This window comes from Monodelphis domestica, chromosome 1, assembly GCF_027887165.1.
Source record: "Monodelphis domestica isolate mMonDom1 chromosome 1, mMonDom1.pri, whole genome shotgun sequence".
In the NCBI taxonomy this organism is placed as follows: domain Eukaryota; kingdom Metazoa; phylum Chordata; class Mammalia; order Didelphimorphia; family Didelphidae; genus Monodelphis; species Monodelphis domestica.
In genome coordinates this window covers 507,296,189-507,319,929 of record NC_077227.1, presented here as the reverse complement: position 1 = coordinate 507,319,929, position 23,741 = coordinate 507,296,189, and the positions used below count along the sequence as shown (strand labels likewise).

Below are 23,741 nucleotides of genomic sequence, written 5' to 3'. Positions count from 1 at the left end.
TGAGAATTGACTCATTGTCCTCTGGCATAGCATTTCTAAATACAAAATTAGATTTTTAAAGAAAATGTGCAGAAGATGGAACCAAAACCAGGTTCACTCCAACAGAGGATGACTCTAATGGTATGCTGGAGTCCTATACAAAGAGGGTCAAGAGTGCTAATGCTCAGATTATGCTGAGACTAGAGACACAATAATGTCAAAAATAAGAATGGGAAGGATTAAGCTATACTGGAAGACAAAGAGGAAGCAAAAATAGAACCATTGTTTGGACTGGATGAGATAATAATACAACAAAGAGAAGATAGGTTTTCTCTACCAATTAGACTGACCTTTATACTAAAAATGGCAAAAACGAAAATTCTAGCAGGGAGTCAGTGCCCAAGATAAACAAGGAAATGACTGAAGAGCACCTTATTGCCATTGATGAATTCATGTCACCTAGCTCAGATGAATTGCATGCTCGGGAACAGAAAAAACTGAGCAATGGGGTTACTGAGCCACCGTTAAATGTATGTGAAAGATCATGGAAAACAAGTAGTCCAAGACTTTGCTGGGAAAACTGCAGAACAAATTATAAAGAAATGGTTAGTGAACATCTGGAAAAAAGGTGATGAATACAAAGATGAATCTTCATCAAGAATTGGTCATACTAAATTAACTTTATTTCCATTTTTGACAGGCTTACTAAACTGGTAAGATGAGGAGAATGTTTTAGATAGAGTTTACATGGTTTTTAGCAAAATTTTGGTTTTCGCATTTCATATTATGCTTATGGAGAAGATAGAGAAATGTGAACTAGCAAGAAGATTCAAAATTAATTAGATGATGGCACTCTGAATATTCATCAGTAATTCAATTTCATTGTGGCAGGAGGCTTCTAATAAAGTACCCCACTCTCCAGATCTATGTTTAGCCCTGTGTTGTTTAATATTTTTATCAATGACAAAGGCAAAAATGGCATATTCTTTAAATGTTCTTGGGACAGTAAGGTGCCTCATCTGATAGAGAGCTTCCAAGCCTAGAGTTGGGAAGACCTGCATTCAAATTAGCCTCAGATACTTCCAGACTGTGTGACCCTGGGCAAGTCACTTAACCCCAATTGCTTAGCCCTTACTGTTCTTCTGCCTTGGAACCAATACTTAACTATAGGACAGAAGGATATTTTTGTTGGGGTTTTTTAAAGTTTGAATGATGCCAAGCTCAGATTTAACGCATTGGATAACAGAATTGGGATCCATGAAGAATTTGACAAGCTTGAGCATTGGGCAGAATCTAATAAGATAAAATTCAGTAGGGATAAGTATAAAATCTTATACTTGGATTCACAAAATCAGTTTCAGAAGGCACAATTAAAGAGCAAGTTTGTCTGCAAAAAGATTTATAGGTCTTAGTAAATTGCAAAATATGAATTGCTGTTATTTGGCAACCAAGAAAACTTGTGGTCTTGGGCAGCTCCATTAAGAAAGGCATAGCTTCTGGAACTACAGAGGAGATAGTCCCTCCTTACTCTGCCCTTGTCTGACCTTATCTAGAATATTGTGATCCATTCTGAGCATTTTAATTGAAGAAGATAATGAATAAACTGGCAAATGTCCAAAGGAGGGCAAACCAGAATGACTGAAGGCCTTGAGTCCATGACATATGAGGATCAATTGAAAGAATTAGAGATGTGGGAGCAGCTAGGTGGCTCAGTGGATTGAGATCCAGGCCTAGAGACGAGAGGTTCTAGGTTCAAATGGTCTCAGATACTTCCAAACTGTGTGATCTTGAACAAGTCAACCCCAATTGCCTAACCCTTACCACTCTTCTGCCTTGAAACCAATACACAAATTTTTTATCATAAGATGGAAGGTATAGGTTTTACCTGCCAAAGCAGAAGAGTGGTAAGGCTTAGGTAATTGGGGTTAAGTCACTTGGCATGGGTCACACAGCTATGAACTGTCTGAGGCCAAAATTGAGCCCAGGACCTCCCATTTCTAAGCTTAGCAGTTTATTCATTGAGCCACTTAGCTTCCCTGGTATGTTTTAGAGTAAATTACCATTATGGTCCCATTTGACTCCCAAAACTTCAATTCTATGATTCTTAATTTTGCTGTTTCCCATTTTATCTCCTCCTCCCCCATCTGCCTGTCTTTTTCACTGTTCTACTCTCTAATTCCCCTTCAAATACAGTTTTCAAACATCTTCTCTTGGCTTAACCTTGCTTTTCTAATTCTAGAGCCAAATATCAATGATAAGCTCACAAGTTCTCCTTTTGGGGTTTAGTAGTGTGGTGTCATGGACCTGTTCATTTTCCTCCTGTTTCCTTATTGAGGTTGTTCACCTCTAGCCCATACCATGTCTTACAAGTTGTAAAGTTTTGCACGTTATTTTCTGTTGGAATAATGGGAGAATTAAGGGATGAGAGGCACAATAACAGAGGGATCCTGAGGAGGTCTGATTGACACCAATGAAGCTAATCCATAGATCCAAGAATCCTTGGTCTAGTGGTTTCTTTTGCCTATTTTTTAAATATTTCATACTGTTGACACCTTTTTAGGTTGTTCATTTAGAATTATAGAATGTTAGAACTGAAGCTAGTTAGTATGGTGCAGATGGAAGAGTAAATGAAATGTTTTCTTAGGAGTTAGAGAGTACTCTAACATTAGAATTCTTCCAACAAAGCCTGGATGACCTCCTAGGACCATGTTGGTGAACCTATGACACATGTGCCAGAGGGGACTGCTCACTTTCCCTTATCAATGGGCACCTGAGGATATTTCTTACATGACTGCCCCTCTGCCCAGTAGCCCAGTGGGAGTGCTTCTTCCCTCCCCTATCTGGGGTAATGGGGCAGCTCACATGCAACATAAGAGTGCAGTTTGGGCACTCAGTCTCTAAAAGGTTCGCCATCACTGTCCTAGGATGTTGCAGGTGAAAATTCTTTTTCAGGTATTATTGTACTAGATGATCTCAAAAGTCCCTTCAAACTTTGAGGTTCATTGGCTATACACAATATGACCGTTGTTTTTTTTTTCCCAACATGGGTAGGGGGAAGGTGGTAAAATTAGAGGGTAGTTAGGTGGTATAATGACATGGTTATGGACTTTGGAGTCAGGAAGACCTAAGTTCAGATCTTGCACTGCACACTTGTTAACTATGTTGCCTTTGGGCATGTGACTTGTTAAAAGTACAATTTGGATAGGAGAAAGGAAAGTAATACAGAGGTATAAACATATAAATATTGAATTTATTTTAACATAGAAGGGATGACGGAGAGGGAAAGGGGAAACGGTGAAATCTAAATTCTTTAACCCACTATATAAACCCTATCTGACTTACTCTAAACTAAACCCTAAATTATCTAAAAGCAAGTCCATCAGAGGCTGAGATCAGTTTCTCACAAAGAGTCCTTGATGAGCCAGAAACAGGAGTCCAGCTGATGTCTAAAGATGTCTCAGCAGGATAGTGATCTATTCCTCAGTCTGGCTGTCCACCAGGAAAACTGGAGTTATTCTTTTACCACAGCTAGAAGATCCTCAAGGCCTGTTGTTTGATGGATGGGCTCAAGATAATTCAAAATTACACCTGTCTCCTCCTTCTCTCAGGTCCAGAGTGTCAGTTGGGGAACTGTCTCTTCAACAGTTTGGAATCCTGACAGCCCTGGGAGAATTCTGAGTCTCACGCCCTGTCAGTCATTCCTTGCATAAGTTTTATTCTCCTTTGCTACAGTCCCCCCCCCACCCTTTGCACAAAGCCTAAATCATGTTGAAAACACTATTTTGGCATTTGTGCACAAACTAACTTACTTACAGATTACCTAAATTAAAATATCTACCCAAAATAACAAACCACCTACACTCAACTATCTTAATCTATCTAATACTATCCTATTCTAGGGATTTCATCAAGGAAAGGATAAAAAGGGATAAAATAATGAGCAAGTACAAATTTCAAACATATGCAAAAGCACAAGCAAATAACATCAAAAGCAAAAGATAAACACAACTTCCATGCAAACCTTAAACTCATAGATACTACTCTTATCAACTAATACAAAACATACTACTACTATTATAATGCATAAAAGCACACTTATAGAAAAATTTTTTGAAAATTACAATAAACACAACATTACATAAGTTTTACATAGAAATTAAACAAAAACATTAAATTCACTTATGCAAACTACATGTAACAGTAGGTACATAAGTGATCTGTTTACATAAAATTTACATATATCCATAAAGTACGTGTATGTAATACATTCATGTATGCTATACACATAAATCATATTTGTATGTGTTGTTACATGTATGTTACCTGTCTATGTATACATGCACTATAATATAATTAATTTTACAATCCTAATTATTATACCTCTATTTACATATATTTTATGTGTATTTACAATTTTGTGTGATATGCGATGTTATAGGTTATTTGTATGTTGTTATGTATGTTGTAATGCAAGTCAGTACCTTATCTTATCTTCTTTATCTTAAATTTTAATCTTTATCTAACTAAAGCCCTATCTTAATAAAATTCTCCTTTCTAGTTCTTTCTACTAAATTAAGTATCTACCTAATTTTAGTTAGTAACTAATTTATAACTACTTATAATATTGTTAGTACCTTAACTATACAGTATTTCACTCATTCACTTAGCGAATCAACTTAACCTAACCATGTTTATGTATTTGTGTTTATGTTTTGTTATGTTGTTATTTTTGCTATGTTATGTTGTTTTGCTAGTGTTATGTTCGTTTTACTGTTATGTTAATGTTATGTTACTGTTGCATGTAATATACTTATCACTACTTCAGATTTTTCCTCCTGTTTTCATCTCATCTTGCTCAAATAATTTTTCTTCTCCAACTCCATGATAGTAAATATATTTATAAATGTTTGTGAATGTGTTATGTTGTTTTATGTTATAATACATTAACCAAAATTTTAATTCATTAGTCCATCAATCCTGTGATCCTTTTCTTTGAAAATTTCTCAGTCTTTAAATTTGTATGGTTTCAGTCTTAACAATGTCCATTAATTTCCTGTATTCTCTTCTTCATCTTAATTGTCCTCTTCCATCCAGATGTCTTCTTCCACTGGAATGGTCCTTTCCTTACTGATCTTTCTGACTGCAGACTCAATTTCACTGATGATTCTCACTTTCTGATATTTATTCTTCTTCAATAATTTATACATTTTCATTCTTTATTCTATGTGCTAATTTTATATGTGAATAATGATACCATGAATCTCTATTTCAAACTTCACTTTGGCTTCTTTATCTATAAAATAGTGGTTTTCTTATCTTTAACCTTTCTTAGCCTCAGCTTCCTCATCTATAAAAATATATCAGTGGCACCTACCTCAAAGGGTTGTTGTGAGGCTCATATGAGATAATCTATATAAAATGCTTTATAAACTTTAAAGCATTACGTATTCTGTAGCCAAGATGATTACCTGAAAAGATACAAACAACTCATATTTCATGTATATTTTTTCCCTCAAAGCAAATAATTATCCAGAAATCCATTGAAAAACTAGTGACTTTTGCCACTCCAGAAGTGTACACTTACACACACACACACACACACACACACACACACACACACACACACACACACACACTACAACCAGAACTCACATACAGGAAAAGAAGCTCTACTAATGCAAGCAAACAAGTTCCAGGGTGACCAGAGAAGATTCTAGGGCACATGTAGCCTGTGTTCAGAGGAATCAAGAGCAGAAAATTTCTCCAAGAAAGATGTAGGGTGGGAGGGGTCAGAGACCAGTATAGAATAGCAATTCACAGTTTGGGACAGCCCAAGTACCCCTACCTTCAAATAGATTCAGGGAAAAGCAGTATAATCCTCATGAAGAAATGGTGCTTAAGTTGATCTTTCCAGGAAGCTATAAATTCTTTTTTTTTTCCATTTGAATTAATTTAGAACATTATTCCTTGATTACAATGATCACATTATTTCCCTCCCTCCCTTCTAACCCACCCTTCCCACAGCCAACGCACAATTTCATTGGGTCCTTGATCAGAACCTATTTCCATGTTGTTGATGTTTGCATTAGGATGTTTGCATTAGGATGATGCATTAGGATGTAGGTTAGACTCTACATCCCCAATCATATCCCCCTTGACCCATGTGATCAAGCAGTTGTTTTTCTTCTGTGTTTCTACTCCCACAGTTCTTCCTCTGAATGTAGATAGTGTTCTTTCTCATAGATCTCTCCTAGTTGTTCAGGATCACTGCATTGCCACTAATGGAGAAGTCCATTACATTGGATTGTACCACAGTGTATCAGTCTCTGTGCACAATGTTCTCCCGGCTCTGCTCCTCTCACACTGCATCAGTTCCTGGAGGTTGTTCCAGTCTCCATGGAATTCCTTCACTTTATTATTCCTTTGAGCACAATAGTATTCCATCACCAGCATATACCACAACTTGTTCAGCTGTTCCCCAATTGAAGGGCATCCCCTTATTTTCCAATTTTTTCCACCACAAAGAGTGCAGCTATGAATATTTTTGTACATATCTTTTTCCCCATTATCTCTTTGAGGTACAAACCCAAGGAAGCTATAAATTCTAAATAGCAGCGATGAAGAGAGAATGTACTCTAAGCATGGGAGCAGTCTTTGCAAAGAAATGGATATGTGGTAAATGGAATATTCTGTATGAAGAGATTGGTTAGAAAAAAGTATATAGGGGAAGTAATTATGAAATAAATATAGAAAAGTAGCCTGGAGTTGAAATATGAAGACCTTAAAAAGCCAAACAGGAATATTTGTATTTTTTCCTAGTAGTAATTGGGAGCCACTGAGCCTTCTTGAGCAATGAAGTTACATACGTACGTACATATCTACTTTAGCAAGACAGCTATATAGAAAATGGATTGGGAAAGCAACCTGGGCCAGTCTCCAGGCATTCAACACAGATTGTGGAGGAGGAGGTTTTTTGCTTTAGGGCTGATTCAGTACAAACAAGCTGAACCTAATCCCATCAGGAGCCCTCAGAGCCCAGGGAGGCCACGACCCCTCTCCCCTTAGAGAGCAGAGTCTTCTGAAAGAACCAGCTGAATCTAATCCCATCAAAAGTCCCCAGAACACAGGGAAGCCCAGGCTCCCCACCCATCCTCATTGACTGCTGGACTTTAAGCCAATCAAAAGCCTCCAGAGGACAGGGAGGCTCAAACCCCCAACAACCCTCCCCCAGAGACTACACCAAGAGATCTTCTGTTAAAGCTCCAAGAGGGGAGACTGATAGAAGTCCCCCCCAAAAAAACAAAGAAAATGAGAAGAACAAGAGAACACACAAATACGGGGAGTAAAGAAGGGGTGAATTTGAGCAAACAACAGAAAAAGAAGAAAGAAACTACAATAGACAGCTACTACTCAGCAAGTGGAACAGAGGGGGAGAGATCAGCAAACGATAAACCAGAAATCCCAGCAAATTGGATACAGGCTGTGGAAGAATTCAAAACACAACTAAGAGAGGCTGAAGACAATTGGGAAAAGAACTTAAAAATTAAGATAAGTCATCTGGAAACAGAGGCACTTGAACTAAAACAAGAAAATAGTGTCTTGAAAGCCAAAATCAACCAGCTGGAAAATGAGGCAAAGGAGATGAAAGATGAGGCAAAGGAGATGAAAGATGAGGCAAAGGAGATGAAAGATGAGGTAAAGAGGATGAAAGATTAGGTAAAGAGGATGAAAGACGATCTTCAAAGAAAATCAGACCAGAAGGAAAAAGACGACCAAAAAGCCAGAGATGAAATCCAATCTTTAAGAACCAGAATACAACAACTAGAATCAAGTGACCTCACAAGGCAGCAGGACACCATAAAACAAAACAAAAAGAATGAAAAAATTGAGGAAAATGTGAAGCATCTCATTCACAAAACAGACAATTTAGAAAATCATTCAAGAAGAGACAATTTAAGAATAATTGGACTACCAGAAGACCACAACAAAAGAAAAAGCCTGGACATAATACTAGAGGAAATTATCCAGGAAAACTGTCCCAAGATCCTAGAACAAGAGGGGAAAGTGGAGATTGAAAGAATCCACAGATCACCCCCTGTATTTAATCCCCAACTGACAACACCAAGAAATGTTATAGCCAAATTCAAAAACAATCAGATGAAAGAAAAGATATAACAAGCTGCCAAGAAGAAGCCATTCAGATACCATGGAAACACGGAGAGATTAACACAGGATCTGGCTGCATCCACACTGAAGGACCGAAAGGCATGGAATATGATATTCCAGAAAGCAAGGGAACTAGGTCTACAACCGTTATGGTCATTCAACACAACAGAAGAATTCCAAGCATTCATAAATAAAAGACCAGACCTGAACAGAAAATTTGATGTCCAACCACAGTACTCAAGAGAATCATCAAAAAGTAATTAAAAAATAGGGGAAAAAAACAAACAAAACAACAACAAAAATTTTATAAGAGACTCAATAAGTTAAAATGATATGTATCCCTATAAGAAAAGAGGTCATTGGTAACTCTTAAAAACTGTTGCTATCACCTGAGCAGCTAGAAGAATTATACTCAGAGGGAACAGTGACAAACTGTATAGGATGAACCAAATTGACAGTATCCAAGATGAAAAGGGAGACCTCACCTCTAGTGAAGAGGAAATCAAGGCAATCATTAAAAACTACTGTGCCCAATTATATGGCAAAAAATATGGCAATCTAAGTGATATGGATGAATACTTACAAAAATATAAATTGCCTAGACTAAAAGAAGAAATAAATTACCTAAACAACCCCATATCAGAAAAAGAAATTGAACAAGCCATCAAAGAACTCCCTAAGAAAAAATCCCCAGGTCCAGACGGATTCACAAATGAATTCTATCAAACATTCAAAGAACAGCTAACCCCAATACTATACAAACTATTTGACAAAATAAGCCAAGAAGGGGTTCTACCAAAATCTTTTTATGACACAAACATGGTACTGATCCCAAAGCCAGGCAGGTTAAAAACAGAGAAAGAAAACTATAGGCCAATCTCCCTAATGAATATAGATGCAAAAATCTTAAATAGGATACTAGCGAAAAGACTACAGCAAGTCATCACAAGGGTTATCCACTACGATCAGGTAGGATTCATTCCAGGAATGCAAGGATGGTTCAATATTAGGAAAACCATCCACATAATTGACCATATAAACAAGCAAACCAACAAAAATCACATGATTATTTCAATAGATGCAGAAAAAGCCTCTGACAAAATACAACACCCATACCTATTGAAAACACTAGAAAGTATAGGAATAGAAGGGCCTTTCCTAAAAATAATAAACAGTATATACCTAAAACCATCAGCAAACATCATCTGCAATGGGGAAAAACTCAAAGCCTTCCCAATAAGATCAGGAGTCAAACAAGGATGCCCATTATCACGTTTATTATTTAATATTGTACTAGAAACACTAGCAGTAGCAATTAGAGAAGAAAAAGAAATTGAAGGTATTAAAATTGGCAATGAGGAGACCAAGCTGTCACTCTTTGAGGATGATATGATGATTTACTTAAAGAATCCCAGGGAATCAACCAGAAAGCTAATCGAAATAATCAACAACTTTAGCAAAGTTGCAGAATACAAAATAAACCCACATAAGTCATCAGCATTTCTATATATCTCCAACCCAGTTCAGCAGCAAGAATTAGAAAGAAAAATTCCATTTAAAGTCACCCGAGACAATATAAAATACTTAGGAATCTATCTGCTGAGACAAACACAGGAACTATATGAACACAACTACAAAACACTCTCCACACAATTAAAACTAGATCTAAACAATTGGAAAAACATTGATTGCTCATGGGTGGGACGAGCTAACATAATAAAAATGACCATCCTACCCAAACTTATATATCTATTTAGTGCCATACCCATTGAACTACCAAAAAACTATTTTACTGAATTAGAGAAAACCATAACAAAGTTCATTTAGAAGAATAAAGGATCAAGGATATCCAGGGAAATAATGAAAAAAAAACACAAAGGAAGGTGGCCTTGCAGTCCCAGATCTCAAACTATATTACAAAGCAGCAGTCATCAAAACAATTTGGTACTGGCTAAGAGACAGAAAGGAGGGCCAGTGGAATAGACTTGGGGTAAATGACCTCAGTAAGACAGTCTTTGACAAACCCAAAGACCCCAGCTTTTGGGACAAAAACCTAGTATTTGATAAAAACTGCTGGGAAAATTGGAAGACAGAGTGGGAGAGATTAGGTTTGGATCAACACCTCACACCGTACTCCAAGATAAACTCGGAATGGGCGAATGACTTGAATATAAAGAAGGAAACTATAAGTAAATTAGATGTACACAGAATAGTATACATGTCAGAACTTTGGGAAGGGAAAGATTTTAAAACCAAGCAAGACTTAGAAAGAGTCACAAAATGCAAAATAAATAATTTTGACTACATCAAATTAAAAAGGTTTTGTACAAACAAAACCAATGTAACTAAAATTAGAAGGAAAGCAACAAATTGGGAAACAATCTTCATAACAAAAACCTCTGACAAAGGTCTAATTACTCAAATTTATAAAGAGCTAAACCAGTACAAAAATCAAGCCATTCTCCAATTGAAAAATGGGCAAGGGACATGAATAGGCAATTTTCAGTTAAAGAAATCAAGACTATTAATAAGCACATGAAAAAGTGTTCTAGATCTCTTATAATCAGAGAGATGCAAATCAAAACAATTCTGAGGTATCACCTCATACCTAGCAGATTGGCTAACATGACAGCTATGGAAAGTAATGAATGCTGGAGGGGATGCGGCAAAGTAGGGACATTAATTCATTGCTGGGGGAGTTGTGAATTGATCCAACCATTCTGGAGGCCAATTTGGAACTATGCCCAAAGGGCGATAAAAGACTGTCTGCCCTTTGATCCAGCCATAGCACTGCTGGGTTTGTACCCCAAAGAGATAATAAGGAAAAAGACTTGTGCAAGAATATTCATAGCTGCGCTCTTTGTGGTGGCCAAAAATTGGAAAATGAGGGGATGCCCATCAATTGGGGAATGGCTGAACAAATTGTGGTATATGTTGGTGATGGAATACTATTGTGCTAAAAGGAATAATAAAGTGGAGGAATTCCATGGAGACTGGAACAACCTCCAGGAAGTGATGCAGAGTGAGAGGAGCAGAACCAGGAGAACATTGTACACAGAGACTGACACATTGTGGTACAAGAGAAAGTAATGGACTTCTCCATTAATGGCGGTGTAATGTCCCTGAACAACCTGCAGAGATCTACAAGAAAAAAAAAAACTATCCTCAAGCAGAGGACAAACTGAGGGAGTAAAAACACTGAGGAAAAGCAACTGCTTGACTACAGAGGTTGAGGGGACATGATCCAGGAGAGACGCTAAATGAGCGCCCTAATGCAAATACCAACAACAAGGAAATGGGTTCAGAGCAAGGACACATGTGATACCCAGAGGAATCGCGCGTCGGCTAGGGAAGGGGGGGGTTGGGGGGAAGGAAAAGAAAATGATCTGTTTCCAGTGAACAATGTATGAAAATGGCCAAATAAAATAATGTTAAAAAAAAAAGAAAATGGATGGAGTCATAAAAGTCTTGAAACCAGGAAACTAGTTAGGAACCTCCTACAATAGTCCAAGTGAGAAGCCATGTGAGTAGATAAGAGAGGATGGAAATCAGAAATGTCTGGAGAAAAAAATCAGAAGAACTTGACAAGTGATTGAATATAATGCGTTAAAGCAAGAGTGAGGTACTGAGAATGGTTCTAAGGTTGGGTTCCCGAGTGAGCAAGAAGGATGCCAAACACCCTTACTAGAAATAGGGAACTGAGAGGGGAAAGATTATGAGCTTTCTTTTGGACATTCTGAGCATGAGATTCCTGTGGGACATCTAAGTAGAAGTGTCTAACCAACAGTTGGAAATATGGGACTGGAATTCAGGAGAGAGGTGAACTAGGTAGATGGATCTGAGAGTTGTCTTCCTTGAGATATTAATTGAACCCTCAGGAACTCATGAGATCACCAGGAGAGAGTACAGGAAGAGAAGAGAAGAGAGCCCAGGACAAAGCCCTCGGTAAACACACACACACACACACACACACACACACATATTGTGGGCAGGACATAGGGAATGGATAGGATTCCATTGAACAAAAGCTAAGAAAGAAAAGAGGATCTAAAAGGAGAGGTAGTCTAGAAAAATGAGGACTGAGAAAAGCAATCATGGAGAGAGCAATTTAAGTCAAGTGATAGGATTGAAAACATTATTTCAAAAGCCTGAGAAGAGAGGGAGAGATGATGAAGTGGGGACAATTAATGTAGACAGATTTTTTTACTAGGCTTTTGGATATGAAAGGAAAGAGAAATTTAGAATATAATATCCTATAGCCATACCTGAAGTGACAACAGTATCAAATTAAGGGTGGGAGTGTGTATATGTGTGTTTTATTAATTTATTTGTTTATTACATTAAAATTCCCAGGGATCTCCCTCCCTCCCCTTCTTGGATAGAGAAGGCATCACTTGACCAAAAAATATATGTTCATATGAACCCTGTTTCATGTTTCTATTTATTATTTCTTCCTCTGGAGGTGGACATTCAAAAGTTATTCTTCAAACCAAATTTCTGTTATTGTATTTAATGTTCTCTTGGATCTACTCATTTTGCTTTCCATAATTCCTTGTGGGTTCTTCTATGTTGCTGGGCTTCTTTTTAATTAACCTGTTCAACATTTCTTACTGTGCATTTTTGTGTGTGTTTTAAGGTGAGAGAAACCTTCCACTGGTTTGGCCAAAGGCAGGGCCAAGAGGGCAACAAAGAAAGAACAAGTAAATAGGCTGGTAATGAATGGAGGAGGGAGGAATGTTAATGATTGAAGAGAAAAGCCAGCAGCAAATTTGAGATGAAGGCCACAATTAGAGGAGTTGGCCTTATTGAGGATAAGGGTTCCCTTTTGCCAGAGGTGGAACAAAGGAGAAGAGAATGGAAGGTGACATCAAGGGGTTTTAATGTATAAACTAAGAAAGGAGAGGGAACTCACACAGGGAATCTGTTTTTGTTTTTGTTTTTGTTTTTTGGGTTTTTTTTTTTTTTGGTAAAGAAGATTGTTATATTCTCTTGTGAACATGACTTGTAGGAAACCTGAAAAGAAAAAGATCTGAAATATTTGCTGTGACGAGTACAATAAATTATTCATCCAAGAAGAAGAAAAGGATTGCCATGTGTCAATAAGGCTTAACATGAGGTTCAGAAGAATCAGTTTGTAGCCAATCCAGTCAGCCTTGTGGTATGAGTCCTTGAGCAGCACCCATATGCTCTTTCAATGCAGGTTATCATGCTCTACAATTTACATAGTCTAGAATACTGAGAGGTTAAGTGATTGCCCAGTCACACAGCCAGAATTTGTCAGAGGCAGGACTTGATCACAACTTCCTGAATCCAAGGCCAGCCCTCTGGCCACTACAACACGCCAGTGTATTAGAGTCACTTTTGGGTCAAGACTACAAATGGGAAAAAATTAGGACAGAGAGGGAAAATGAATTGGGAGAGAGAATATGTTTTGTTTGCCTTTGAGTGGATTGACCCTCAAGTCTGGAATTCTTTCCTCTTTGTAGAGTCCCTCTTCCTTTAAGATGTATTTCAGGTATTGTCTTCTGAATAATTCCTTTTTTTGATTCTCTCCTAATTGCTAGTGCCTCCTATTTAACTACTTTGTATATTGGTATTTATTAACTTTATATTTATTGAAAGGTGTGTGTGTGTGTGTGTGCGCGTGCACACATGCTCATGTACTTCTCTATTGAAAGATAAAGTTGCTTTTAAGTAGGAATTGTTTCATTCTTTGTATTTATATCCATCTTCCCCCCCGCCCCCCTCCCCGTGCCTTGCTCATAGCAGGCTTTTCTTAAAACCCTTACCTTCCCTCTTGGAGTCAATACTGTGTATTAGCTCCAAAGCAGAAGAGTGGTAAGGGCTAGGCAATGGGGGTCAAGTGACTTGCCCAGGGTCACACAGCTAAAAAGTATCTGAGGTTGGATTTGAATCTAGGACCTCCCATCTCTAGGCCTGGCTCTCCATCCACTGAGCTACCCAGCTGCCCCTCATAGCAGACTTTTAATACATACTTGTTGATTGACTCATTACATGAGTAGAGTACTCTCTGCATGAGTACAGAGCACACTGAGGAAGCAGAATAGGATTAAGAGAAGTAGAAGAGGGAGAGATGGAAATTTAGGAAGTTGTGCTCAGAGGAAGGGAAGCAGAAACATAAGTGGAAAAGATACCAGAGGAAGCAGCTTCCCTTTCTGCTTCCACTTATATGACTGAACCCAAGTCGTGTAACTAGGCTGACTGAATCTACTGTAAGTTTGTTACCTATTCTCGTTGTTACCTCCTTGATGCATGGCAATCCTTTTATGCTGCTCTAATTGACTTCAATTGTACTCCCCAGTTTCAAACTTTCTCTTCTCCTCAAGCCTCCTTGTACCCCAGGCTCAGAAGGAGACCGTAAAATCTGTTGAGAAAATAGAGGCTCTCGGGGCAGCCAGGTGACTCTGTGGATAAAGCACCAGGCCTGGAGTTAGGAGGACCAAGGTTCAAATCTGGCCTCAGACACTTTCCAGCTGGGCAAGTCACTTAACCCCATTTTCTTAGCCCTTGCCCATCTGTCTTAGGATTGTTAGTAAGACAGAAAGTAAGAGTTAAAGAAAGAAAATAGAGGCTCTCAGTTGTGCACCCTCTTTCCTCCTCTGCTCAGCGCCTCAAGATACCTGATGTCTTCCCCCATTCTCTCTTCCTTTGCTACTGTGATTGATTTTTTTTAGTATGATCATCCTTGGGAATGGGAGAGATAGAGGCAAAGTGCAGACCACAGGAGTCAAGGGGAGTGATGAACTGAAAAGCCAGAAGAATTGAGGAAATACAGAGAGAAATCCCCAAGTAGGATGGTGCCTGGAATTGAGGTGGAGAAGAAGCCTGTGCACCAGGTGCTAAAATCCTTGAGGAACAAGGGAGAATCAACTGGGAAGATTTTAAGTCACTCCAACCAGGCTGTGGACTCATTGATCCAAATGGATGGAATAAGAAATGACTGAGTGATGAGCACAGAAATGGGAGTTAGGAGTAAAGAGCATGTGGGTCATTCTGAGCCTGGCCAAGTATGGGGGGGACATGTCAAGAAAGGCATCTCAAACTGAAGAGGGTCACAGGGAGGTATTGCTTTGTCGTGAGGGGTTCAGACTTGTATTCTTGGTCTCCATACATATTGGGAATAGTCATCCTGGGTACGTTTAGATAGAATATAGTATGTCACTGACCCTCCATGGCAGAGCAATGTTTATAGCCTCGTGTATCTGAAATGGTTTCTTCTGGCGTTCAGATTGTTTTATTACCAGTTAAATGTTCTTTAAGCTACCTGTGAATGAGGCTATTGTGACATTTAGCAGCTGATGTGATTAAAGGCAGATGTATCCTGGGCTTGCATATGGAGAAGATTCACAAGGCTCATTTTGTATTTCTGGCTTTAGAATTTGGAATCTGAGGCAAATGAGATGGCACAGCCTTACCGAGGCAGTACTCTATCAGCCGTTAATAAACTTACCGTAGCTCTCCATGGATGTGTCAGGGCGGAGGTTCAGTCTGGTGATCATGAATTTCCTTTATTGCTCTACTCTGTGACCCTATACAATTCACTTCTCTTCTCTGTGCATCATTTCCCCCATGGAACTGAATAGTAATAATAATTCACATCTGTATAATGCTTTAAGTTTTTTTTATATCCCTTTTCTCACTGCATCGGAGTCAGATGAAGAAGCTCGTGTCCCAGAACCATAGGTAGTTTGCCCATGAAGGCAAGTGTCTGAGATAGGATTTGAACCCAGGTCTCCTGGCTCCAACTCTGGTAATCTATCTGCCAAAATTGTTATACTGTTCATCTTCCTATTTATTAAGATAAATATGGATTATCGCCATAAGTGAGATGGAAAGAAAATATAGGTGAAAGATGTTCAGAGAAGACTATTCATGAGGAAATGGGAGAGATAGAGGCAAAGGACATTGAACAAGGAATTGGCATACTTCCCCTGTAGTCACACCTCTCCTGACAAGTCACTTCCTGACTTGGTCAAGTTCTTACCCCCTTCTACAACTTGTATTCATCTTTTGAATGAGTGGATTGGTCTAAATGCTCTCTCACTTCCATCTCCGGTAGGAAAAGTTCTATGAAACCTACTGCTATACCAGATGATTTTCCCTTTCTACTTTTCAGCCACGATGCATTCACTATGTTGTTGTTGTTCATTCATTTCTGTTGTGTCCAACTTTTCATGACTCCATTGGGGTTTTCGTGCTATTTCATCCTCCAGCTCATTTCACAGATGAGGAAAGTCTGAGGCCAGATTTGAACTCGGGTCTTCCTGACTCCAGGCTCAATGCCCTGTGCACTGCACTACATAGCTGCGTACTCCCTTTCTCATTACAACTTCTTTTTGTCTTTTCCCCACTATACGTAAACTCTTTAAAGGTATAGACTTTCTCTTTGTCTTTTTTGGATCTCCAGCCCATAGTGAGCACTCAATGTTTATGGAATTGAATTGTATTGTTACCCTCACATCATTTGACTGTTAGCTCAACTAAGGTGAATCAATGAGTATTTGTTATGTGTCTACTCTGAGCCCAGGACTATAAATAAATTTGCTGAACTGTGATGGAATAATCCCTAAATTTGAAGCCCAAAGACGTGTGTTTTGTCCCAATTTTGCTACTCATCAGCTGTTTCAAGTAGGCAGGTAATTTTGCCTCCATTCATCTCAACTTCCTCTTCTGCAAGGCTGGGGAACAGTATTTGGCTTTCCTCCCTCAAAGGATAGTTGTTCAGAAAGTGCTAGTAAATGATAAAACTGCACACATTCCAGCTGTTATTGTTATCAGATTACAAGCTCCATGAGGGGACAGCTTGGTGGCACAGTGGATAAGAGCACTTGGCTTGGAATCGGGAAGAGTTCAAATCCAACCGCAGACGCTTAGTAGCTCCGTGATCCTGAGCAAGTTTGCCTCAGCTGCCTCATCTGTAAAATGACCTGGAGAAAGAAATTGTATCGAGGATCTTTGCCAAAAAAAACCCAAATGAGGTAATGAAGTGTTGGACATGACTGAAATGACTGAATAACAGCAAGAAGATCCATGAGGACAAGGATAATGACTTACTTATCTTTATACCTTCCCCTAGTATCTAGTAAATATTGGCCACTTAATAAATGTTTGTGGTTTGAATGAGTAAGGATTAATAAATTGATAAGTTTGAGAAGGGGGCAGCTGGGTAGCTCAGTGGATAGAGAGCCATGTCTAGAGATGGGAGGTCCTAGGTTCAAATGTGACCTCAGAAACTTCCTAGCTGTGTGACCCTGGGCAAGTCACTGAACCCCTATTGCCTAGCCCCTACCACTCTTCTGGGACCAATACTGTATATTGGTTCTAAGGTGGAAGGTTGGAGTTTTAAAATAATAATAAATGGATAAGAAAAACTGATGTAAGGCATTCCAAAGCCAAACAAATGATTTTTAAAATATCTTCTCTTTCAGATAAATCTATAAAACTTTTCTCCCTCTGTTAAACTCTCATAATCAAAAGGAGTTTGTTTGATTGTTTCCTATTCTACTTTGTGGAGATGTGTTCATCTTATGTTTCAACTGTGCTATTGAGAGCCAGTCTGGGTTTGGAGGGAGGCAGGGCAAGAAGAAAGGAATAAGCATTTACTAAGCATCTACTATGTGCCAGGCATTATGCTAAGTGCTCTTACAAGTATCAATTCATCTGATCCTAACAGTAATCCCAGGAAGTAAGTGCTATTGTTATTCCTCATTTTACAATTGAGGAAAATGAGGCAGATGGAAGGTAGGTGACTTGCTCAAGGTCACATAGCTAGTCAATATCTGAGACTGGATTTGAATACAGGTCTTTTTCCTGATTTTTAGGCCCAGTTTTCTATCTACTACACTATCTAGCAGGCAAGCCTAAGGGGAGTATCCCAAAATATTTCATGTTTGCTACCACTATGCACTTCTTGGAAAGGGGAAAGTTTGGACACAAAAGCTGTTGATACGACAGTCATCCAGTATTAAAGGGAGGCATGAAGCCAGGGGATTAACAGGCACTTCTTTCCCTTGCCTCCCCCTCCTAATCCCTGATTCAGCCACCAGCTCTCAAGTATTTACAAAGTGAAGGGGGAAAGCAGGGAAGAAAAGAAACCAAGTCATATAACCCTGGCAGAGAGTTGGGGCATATTTTGATGCAAGAAACTTTAAGCCAAGTTTCCCAGAAAGGAAAGTTACCTCCTTAGAGTTCACTCGTTCACTTGCTCTTTCTTTCTTTCTTTCACCCTCTCTTTCATATCACTCTTTTTTGAGCTGTTTAATCCACCATGTAGAATCTGGTCTTGAATTTGCTAGGAGACTATGAAGTTGTCCTCGGTGATTACACAGCTGGTACAGAGTTCACTGTGAGTTCATTCCAATATTGCAGGTTCTCCGTCTTTTATGTAATTATCTCTAATCGTTTGGAAAACAGGAAGACACAGTATCATGTGCGAGAATCGGTGCAATAAACATGTTCACTTCCCAATTTACACATAGAGTGTCCCCCCGGGGGACCCCAGCCCTCTCCTGACAGCTTTAATAAAAGATGATGGATCTTTTCAAACTGACAGTGTAAAAGGATCGAAAATTCCCATCCGGATTGTTTTCAGCATCAGTATACAAGAGCTGTTCCATGTTCTCTGAAAGTTGTTAGTATTTGCCTGTAAGCAATGGGGCTCTATTATTTTTCCCTCTTTTCACAAAAGGTTTCTCCAGGAGTCTATCCAGCCTATATAGTATTAGGTTCCTAAATTGCATATAAATCTGGTCTCAGATAATTCCTTGCTGTGTGACCCTGGGCAAGTCACTTAACACCAGTTGCCTACCCTTTACCCCTCTTCTGCCTTGGAACCGATTCTTCATTATTGATTCCAAGACCGACGATAAGGTTATATGTGTGTATGTATATTTTTTAATTAAATAGAAAGAGAAAACATATAGAAGGAACAAAAAAGAAGACAGAATTTGAATGGAAAGACAAGAAATGTTTCCCCATTTCTGGGATTTTGAGGAAATTTTAATACTCGTGTAGCTATTAACAGGTCTCAGAATCCAGATGAAAGTAGAAGGGGAAATCAAGACCTAAGAGAGAAGAGAACAGTTTGACCCTTAAGAGCTCCACCTGCCCAGAGTTTTAAACTGTCAAATTACTCTTCTAGTAGGTGATCAAAGAGGAATGTTGTGAATTGGAGTGATGGGATTTTATGACTGGAAGGAAGGACCTTAGAACACAGAATGATGGAGCCAGAGAGGTCCTTAAAGGCTGTCTTGTCTCCTCAATTTATAGATAAGAAAGCTTCGGTCACAATCTGAGACTCCATAAGTCAGTCTCTTGAAACCTAGGGTGTGTTAGGTGTTTGTTTGTTTATTTTTAGGGACCCCTTCTATGGAGTTGGTTTTTCTTCTCTCAGCCCTCTAAATCCCCGGATGCTTGCGTGTATCCTGACCATCATCAGGGGAATAGGAACATTGGTGGAGAAGGTGCCAGTATTTGTCATTCCAGAAGAGACTTTACTCATAGAGCAAGGGTTGACTGCCTGACCTCTCTCCAAAAAAAAATGCTAAAAGGACCACATGTGGTGGCAAATTAGTTCTGGGGCTATCTCCCCTGTCCCCACCCCCTTGTTTGTCTTTGGCACGAGATCCATTTCTCACTGCATGTGCTTTGTGACTGCACTTGGCTAACTGAAGTTTGTTCAGCTGTCCATTCCCCAGTTAATCCAGCGTCTTAAAATAAAAACAAACAAAAGGATATTTTGGAGAAAGGATACCAAGTGAAGACACTGAGGATTATTTGTTTCTAAACCCTGGCTAAGCAGCTCTAAATAGAATTGGTTCTTTTCTTTGAGAAAGAAAGAAAATGAATTCTAGAAAAGGGAAGAAAGAGGTCAGAGACAGATAAGACACGTTCATCTCCATGGCTCTTCCCTTTGGGTCCCTGACCCAAGGGAACAAGATGGGGAGGACCTGTGCTTTGTCAGATGGAAGGGCAATGAGTTGCTATAGCAACTAGACTAGAGCTAGCCAACTTTGAAATGAAGGGACTGGCACATTCCTTCTAGCCGACATGCCTGGGCAGCCCACAGAGAACCGTATGGTACCCCAGCATGCTTTGCTACAATGGAAGAATTCTGTGGGTTGTCCCCAACACGAAGCACTCATTCCAGGAAGTAAGAGAAGGGATAGTGTCATGTTCAGGGCTCCTGTTTGAGCCCTGGGAATATTGCCTGTGGGTGGAGCTGCTATTCTTGAAGAACCTTCCGGCTGGAATGGGATGCTGGCCAGCTTCCCTCAAACACTTGGAGATGTCCCTTCTTACCACATTTTTCTTTATCTTCTGGCCATCTCCTCCCCAATAGAAAAGGCTAGCAGGAGACTTGCTGATTCAGTGATGGGGGAGGGGGGGGGAATAACCCTGAAAAGAACCCAAGAAAAGGAGTTAGGAAAATTGTGTTTTAATATTGTCTCTGTCCCTGGGACTAGGGACAAGTTCTTTGCCTTAGTTTCTCCATCTATAAAATGAGAGGGTTGGATTTGATGATCTCTAAGATCCTATGCATCTCTGATTCTGTGCTCTTTGAGTACTTTTTTTTTTAAACTCTTACTTTCTGTGTTACAATCAGTACTCAGTATTGGTTCCAAGGCAGAAGAGCAGCAAGGCCTAAGCAATTCAAGTTAAGTGACTAGCCCAGAGTCATACAGCTGGAATGTGTCTGAGGCTAGACTTGAACTCAGGTCCTCCCAATTCCAGGCTTGACATTCTATCCACTGTGCTATCTAGCTGTCCCAACAAATTATTGATAATATGCTGCTGACCACTTGTGCCTGCCTTGAATCTGTCTATTGACCTTTGGGTCACCAACAATTTTAATTCCATGGAGAATCATGACAAATATGGGAGGGACTAAGAAAACAGAAATATTGATGTATTCTTAGTGGAGCTGTAAATTGATATAGCTATACTGAAATGAAATTTGGTACTCTAACCAAAAAGTTGTATGCATGTCCTTTGACCCAGCTATATTCCTAGGGAATCAAAGATAGAAAAGGGTCCTATATGTGCAAAAGTATAGCATTTGTAGTGGTAAAGAACTGGCAACTAAGATGGATTATCAATTGAGGGATGTCTAAACAAATTATGGTGCATGAATGTGATGGGAAATGTTTGTAAGGAATAATGAGAGATGGTTTCAGAGAAACCTGGGAATGAAATATTGCATGAAATAATAGAATACATTGAGCAGAACCAGGAGAATAATTTTTTCCATAACAATAATATTATAAAAACCATAATTTTAAAAGACTTAAATACTTTCATCTACACAATAATTAGCCATGATTCCAGAGAATTGATCAAAAACTGCTCCCTGTCTTCTGACAGAGATGATGGACTAATATGCAGAATAAGATGTATTTTGGGATATGGATAATTTGAGAATTGGTTTTGCTTCACTATACATACCAGTTATAAAGATTTTGTTTTTCTTTCTTTTCTGCTAGTAGTGAAAGCAGGTGGGGAAAGTTTGGTAATAAAAAATTTTTTAATATATCCAGAAATTAGAAGAGGAAGGAGGAGGGTGATCTGGTCATTTAGCAGAATGAGGATTAACAAAAGGAAGGTGTCATCACTGGCACCCATGATTTTTTTTTTAGTACTGGAGAAGCAACATAGATAAGATTGAGAATCAGAGAGATTTAGAGCTGGAAGCTGGAATCTCAGCAACCATCTAGTCCAACTCATACTGGAAACAATCCCCACTCCAATATCGACCAATCTAAAAACATTTGTTAAGTGCTTACAATGCTCAGGTACTTCTAGAGACTGGGTATCCAAAGACAAAATGGGAATTGTCATTGTTCAAGGAGCTCACCTTCTCCCAAGGGGTCACTTAACCTCTACTTGAAGACCTTCAATGAGTGGGGACTTAGTCCTCCTCAAAGCAACACATTCTACTCTTTGATAACTATGTTAGGAAGCTTTTCCTAACCTCACCAAAAATAAATCTACTGGCTTCCACATGACAGCCCTTCAAATATTTGAAGACAAATAACGTCTCACACACACACGCACACACGCACACACGCACACACACACACACACACACACACACACACACACACACACACACACACACACACACACCACAAGGCTCCTCTTCTCCAAGTTAAATGTTCCTAGTACTTTTTACCTTCACTACCGTGATAGCCTTCTGGATGCTCTCCAATTAGTGATGTCACTGAAGAAATTAACATCATATAAGCTGGTCCAGAGAGGGGAATGGAATTTACTCAAGGTCACATAGCAAGTTCATGGTGGAGGAAGGACTACAACCTTGGTCTTACGTTTTCCTGTGCATCCTCTCATATTTCATCTCAGAAGTTCCCTCAGCTCCTGCCATTTAAGATGATAGCATGCCAAAATTTCCATTCTTTGTGCACATAACTACACGTCTTCGGAGGATGCAAAAATCTCCAAATTACCTTTTAAAAAAAGAAGAATAGATAAAAAGCTGACTGGCTGGGTGCCTTGTTTCCCAGCTGAGGTTGGATCTGCTTTTTCTCAGTTCTCTTATGGGCTTTTACTTTGACTGGACTTAATGGTTGTTTTTAACATGCCTTTCAATACATGATATATTGTCCCATCATAGTAAGTAGGCCTCTGGCTTTCGTAATTTAGTGCCTTTCATTTTCTAGGCAGAAATCAGAACTAACTCAACAAAGAGCAGTAACGTATTAAGAACCACGTGCCCCGAAAGCCTAGGCTGGCTACCTGTGCGCCTGTGTTTGTGCAATGCTGTACTTATCACTGCCCCTCCCTTGAAGTGATGAGTGCTTCATGTCCATATTCTCCCACTCCTCCTCCCAGGGATAAGAAATCTGATATCAGTGTATATCTCTTTCCTTTCTGCAGGTGCCTCAGGGATTTATCAAGGGGCAAATGGCTTGACCAACTCAGCAGGATTTGGAACCATGCATCAGGTACAGAGTTGTTAGCAATAGATTAGAGGGGGATCCTTCCTTTTTCTTTGTTGTTTTTTTTAACATCCTTACCTTCATCTTAGAATCAATACTGTGTATTGGCTCCAAGGCAGAAGAGTGGTAAGGGCTAGGCAAAGGGGGTTAAGTGACTTGCCCAGGATCACACAGCTGGGAAGTAACTGAGGACAGATTCAAATCCAGGACCTCCCGTCTCCAGCCCCAACTCTCAATCCACTGAGCCTCCTAGCTACCTTCAGCCCCTTCCTTTCTAAAAACAAAATGATTAGCTTACAATTAGAGCATTCAGTCAAACTGCTAGTCCAGTCTGATACAATCATCACCCGGCTTTACATTTTTGCGTGGATTTGAATATGATTTGGGTCAATTCTTGCTTCTGGAAACTTGAACCCAATTCTCATTCTCACCTTGTATAGCACTTTGAGGTTAGCAAAGTTATTTCCCCTCAGGAACTCTAAGAAGCAGGTAGTACCTTTATTATGATCTCCATTTTATGGATGAAGAAACTTAAACTTGGAGAAATTGTAACTTGTCAGGAGGCAAACAGCTAGTAAGTGTCAGAGGTGAGATTCACACCCCGGTCTCCTGGCTCCAAAT

The 23,741-nt window shown here is 39.3% G+C and overlaps 1 protein-coding gene across 1 annotated transcript in view; it reads left to right on the top strand.

The window, feature by feature from the left end:
• EYA2 (EYA transcriptional coactivator and phosphatase 2) overlaps nt 1–23,741 on the top strand; it is a 264,430-nt gene that overhangs the window by 146,793 nt on the left and 93,896 nt on the right. Inside the window, exon 6 of the mRNA XM_007475803.3 lies at nt 23,059–23,126. Coding sequence (XP_007475865.1) covers nt 23,059–23,126 — 68 coding nt within the window. The remainder of the gene's footprint in view (nt 1–23,058; nt 23,127–23,741) is intronic.